At 35.0% G+C, this 4,603-nt stretch overlaps 1 protein-coding gene across 1 annotated transcript; it reads right to left on the reverse strand.

Annotated features, from left to right (window-relative positions):
• Positions 1–140: 140 nt before the first annotated feature.
• On the reverse strand, positions 141–2,753 carry LOC110444723 (calcium-binding and coiled-coil domain-containing protein 2-like; the record flags this gene model as incomplete). Its single annotated transcript, XM_021489086.1, has 3 exons — positions 2,461–2,753; positions 1,615–2,038; positions 141–457 (listed from the first exon to the last, which is right to left on the reverse strand). Coding segments are annotated over exons 1-3 (1,032 nt in total), but the record flags the coding sequence as incomplete, so codon positions are not given.
• Between the last annotated feature and the right edge of the window lie 1,850 nt (positions 2,754–4,603).

Here is a 4,603-nt window from a genome sequence, read left to right on the forward strand (position 1 = left end):
TTCATATCAAATGCAATTTGTATAGTTTGTTCGCGTCACCAAGAATATTTATAATTTCATGCTATTATTCAGAAAATATCTGGAGTATCTACTAAACATGATGCCTCAGTGGAATCCCTCTCAATATCAATTGTCCTTACCGACATTTCTGTGACGGTTGAAATGGTGTTGGTCGAGTTGATGTCGAAGATTGGTTTTGACATCTGGTATGGAACGACAGATCTTTCCTTGTTCTCAACATAATTTGACATTCCCTTGTTCTCAACATAATTTGACATTTCCTTGTTCTCAACATAGTTTCTAACTACCGGGTACAGGAAGAGAAGGTGAAGCAGGTCGGTGACTGGTCTCTCAGGACTAAAGTTACCGGTCAAAGTTCCATGGTCCCTCACCACTGTCAGTACCTTCTTCTTAGATACTGGTTTGGTAGCGACAAGAAAGTTATTTTGTGTGGACTCTGAAAATTATAATTTTAAATAACATAATGATTGTGAAGCTTTGTAAAACTTCTGACAGGTTTATCATGATTTTGCCGTCGAAGAATTGTCATTTTTATTCTAATAAAACAGTGTTAAAAATTAAACGAGGATGATGAATTACTAGTGGAAGGTGCGTTACCGGTACCTACAGATTCGTCGAGTATCTATTTACTACACTTATATAAAGGAATCATGTGTAAAGCATATCTCATGTAGATTTCAACACATACATGTACACTCAATAGTTATATAAACTCATCACGTATCAGGTGACGAGCTCCGTCGCTTAGAATCGTATATAAAAGAATTGCCACACACCATTTAATATTACCTGTGTGATACCTACGCATTGATAATTCCGAATTATCTATTACATGTTACATGTTACATGATTATTGTTTTTAAATAGTCTGTGATATTATGTTAAATGTGTCATAGCATTGATATTGAGCAAGATTTGAATACAACGCCTGTTTCTCCATCAACTTATTAATAAATAAACCTTCCCACATAATTGTTTTGGGGTGATTTACCTTTGATCACATGTTATTTGTTGATGTTTACAATCTTACTAGGCACATGTGACTTGTTGCATCTTAATCATTACGTGGTAGCCTGTTTATCGTTTTATTGTTAAAAAACAAATGCAAATTACATCTATAAATGCAATGCAATGTAACTTGCTTGTATACACAGACTTCAAAAGATTGTGCCTATGAATTCAGACTACACGTACGTAGTGTTGTTTTGACTTATCTACGACTTTCTACATTGTTTACATAATGTTCGAAATTTATTATTTTGTTCAAAATTATTTACAAATACTTAATAAAACATGTTGATGTCTCCATGAGTTAAAGATAGACATAATTGTATATTACTTCTGTAGTTGGTGTTTAACGTCTTCAAAATACAATGTTGTTTTGTAAGGGCACATGGTTTCTTTAAGTTATATAAATAAGGGACAGAAGACCCACCCCCCTCCATCTGGTTCTGAAGAGAGTCCAACTTTAGTTTTGCTATGCTGTCACAGCGGGCAACTTATTTTTGCTTCGATATGGCGCTGTTCTACTTCTTGACATGTAAAAACACAAGTAACATAATCAAATTTTGGTCAATAAGAAATAGAACTTACTAGCATCTTTCTTGTTTTCCTGTTCTTTCATTGGTTCTTGCTGTTGGTAAGCAAGTTGTTCCAGTAGTTCAAATTCCAGGTCGCCATCAAGTTTCAATGGGTGGCAAATGTCGGCTGGACTGGCAGGGTTGGTAAAAGTAAAGGGCATCAAGGAGGGCTTGGGTTTTTTGGCACGGAGACCCCTTTCAAGTACATCAAACTGTAGATCACCATTGTCTGGGAAAAGTTCGTGGGCTGAAAATTTCCTCTTGGCTAACAACTTTGTACTGAGGGGTCGTTCGATAGAATTTTCCATCAAGTCGAAACATAGATCTTCGTATTCTCCAATTGCCCCTTCAAGCCTAAAGCTTGGACTCACGCCGACCACGTGATTCCAGGACGTGACGTAGAGGAATTTGAAATTATCCTCCATTGTCCTGGCAGCCTGATGAATTTCATATAAATTTTATTTTTGTGACAAAAGGAAAATATAAATAAGCAAATAAAAAATTCGATCACCGATGTTACCAGTTATAAACTTATTACCTGATTTGACAACAACACCAGACAAACGTTCAAGCTTTTATTGATACTGAATATGTTTAATACTAATTAACATTAAACAAAATGATTATGCGACTAACGTTAAAAATGTGTCACCGGAGAACATAACTATATTGTCAATTGTTGTAAATCACCATTGTTTACCACCAGTATTTTCTCTCATATGACTACATTTAATTCATCTGTATTCTTGAATTTGAAACTTGAATTTGTAGGTCAGTATCATTGGCCCCGTCCCCTTTTTTAAGTATTACATGTAGAAGACAGAATTTTCAGACGACGCAAGTATGAGAGGAAGTTTACCTCAAAATCCTCTGACGTGAAGAGCACGCTCCGGCGGTTCTTACGCCGGGGGTCGATTACCATGGAAGGGGCCCAATGGAAGCTGATGTAATCTCGGTGGGAGGACCATCCTTCAGTGAACAGTCCAATCCAGTCCCAGGACGAGGGCGTGAACTCTGATCCTAGGTTGTACCTTGCGGCAACATTTTCACCCCGGATACAAGCGCCTCGAATGGGTTGGAAAAGAACCAAGTCATTGACAGGGTTGACGCACTCTAGGTCAAGGTCGCAATCTTTCACCATGTTGGACATATTTGTCTGGCAATATCAATAACAACAAGAGTTTAGATGAAGTTGTGAAAATTAAGAAGAGAATAGATAATTTTCAATCATAACTTCCGAAGGAATGGTATGTTGCAGGTGAATTTCAGGAAGGAAAATACACATTTTGAAGAGTGTAACAATATTTTGTGACCTGACCAATGTTTATTTTCGCTCCCCTGTCCTCTTTCTTTTGATTTTGTCTTCCTTAGCACCCGTCTCCAGACTACCTTAGCTGTTGCGAAAACGTTAAATTTATCAAATCATCGACATTTATTAGTTTGACGGAAAGACAATAATTGTATTTGATTGGAAAACATTCACGTTTAACAGCTCCAGTAGTAACTAAGGGCGGTACAACGGAAATGTAATTTAACGTACGCATAATTGGTGATATAAGTTTGGAGACACTAATTGGGCGTGTTCTTTATTTTTTCTTAAATTCAAAAACATTATAGTGTGTGTGTGTATCGTGTTTAGCCGGAAATGAAGATGGTCGTGTTTATGAAATGAACCTGCAAAAACAGTATGAGAGTCTAAAAGCTTCTATCCACTAACAGTTAAACATTAAATGCTTCATCTTGTTTTCTTACATTTAAAAAGACATGCAAATAGAGTTATAGAGATCTCTACATACAAATGTGTGATTAATGATCTTGTGTGTCTTAAAGAAAACTAATACAAACAAAAAAACTTTAAATTCAAACTGATATACATGTACCAACGTTTAAATATTAAACAAAAAGTTTGCTTTTTTATTTAACAACGGACATAGGAATGGTAATGAATAAGAAAGAAAGACTCAATATACTTAATTTTCCATGTGTAGTCCAGATATTGTCAGATTGACAGACTTTAGGTAGCTTTCACTTTCAGACTGTTAGCCTTTTATACAATAGCCATAAATGTTTGGTTTAATTTACATTTAAGTAGAATTTAAAATGGACCATTGGAAATCAGTTCCAATTCCATAGAAATTAGCTCATTAATTCGTTTCACCTAGATAATGCATCATTACAGTGTTTGAAATATTTAATATTATGAAATGTGTTTGTTTTTAATTCTACTAGTTTATTGTAACTTAAGTTATTACAATTCATGCCACGCCCAATGTCCTTAAGGCTTACCGACCTGAACATTTTTAAGTTATTGAAGTTGTGTAAATATTTGTGTTTATGTAGAACTACGCGTATTTTACTTTATTTTTAAATCTACATTCTATTACTTTATTTTTAAATCTACATTCTATTACTTTATTCTAAATCTACATTCTATCACGTAATGGTAATTATAACATGTATAAATGAAGTACTATTGGCCGATCGATTATCGTTGTGTGATGGAGACATTAAAATCTTATGAATCTTAAACTCTCCTTATATAAATATATGTTGGAAGACTTGGCAATGAGGCATGCTAACACGGTTTGGAACGGAGACCCAGGGGAAATAACTCTCATTATTTTGAGAATCATGTGATAAATACAACCCCAACATCATTTCTCGTACTGAAAAATGTCTTTCGTACAACAAAGGCGGTTATCTACAGACAGCCGACAGAACACAATAAAACTATGCCGAACAAATAAAATAGCATCACATTAATCAACTACATAACTGAACGTAACATGTAACTTACTAGTGAGTTGACTATATTACTTAACAACATACACCACAGGAAACTAATGAACATTACATGAACACTACCATAGGACACCATATAAACCCTACCATAGAACACCATATAAACACTTCCATAGGACACCATATAAACACTTCTATAGGCATCATATAAACACTTCCATAGGACACCATATAAACACTTCCATAGGACACCATATAAA

Source organism: Mizuhopecten yessoensis, unplaced genomic scaffold (genome assembly GCF_002113885.1).
Source record: "Mizuhopecten yessoensis strain PY_sf001 unplaced genomic scaffold, ASM211388v2 hete_36166304, whole genome shotgun sequence".
Taxonomy (NCBI): Eukaryota; Metazoa; Mollusca; class Bivalvia; order Pectinida; family Pectinidae; genus Mizuhopecten; species Mizuhopecten yessoensis.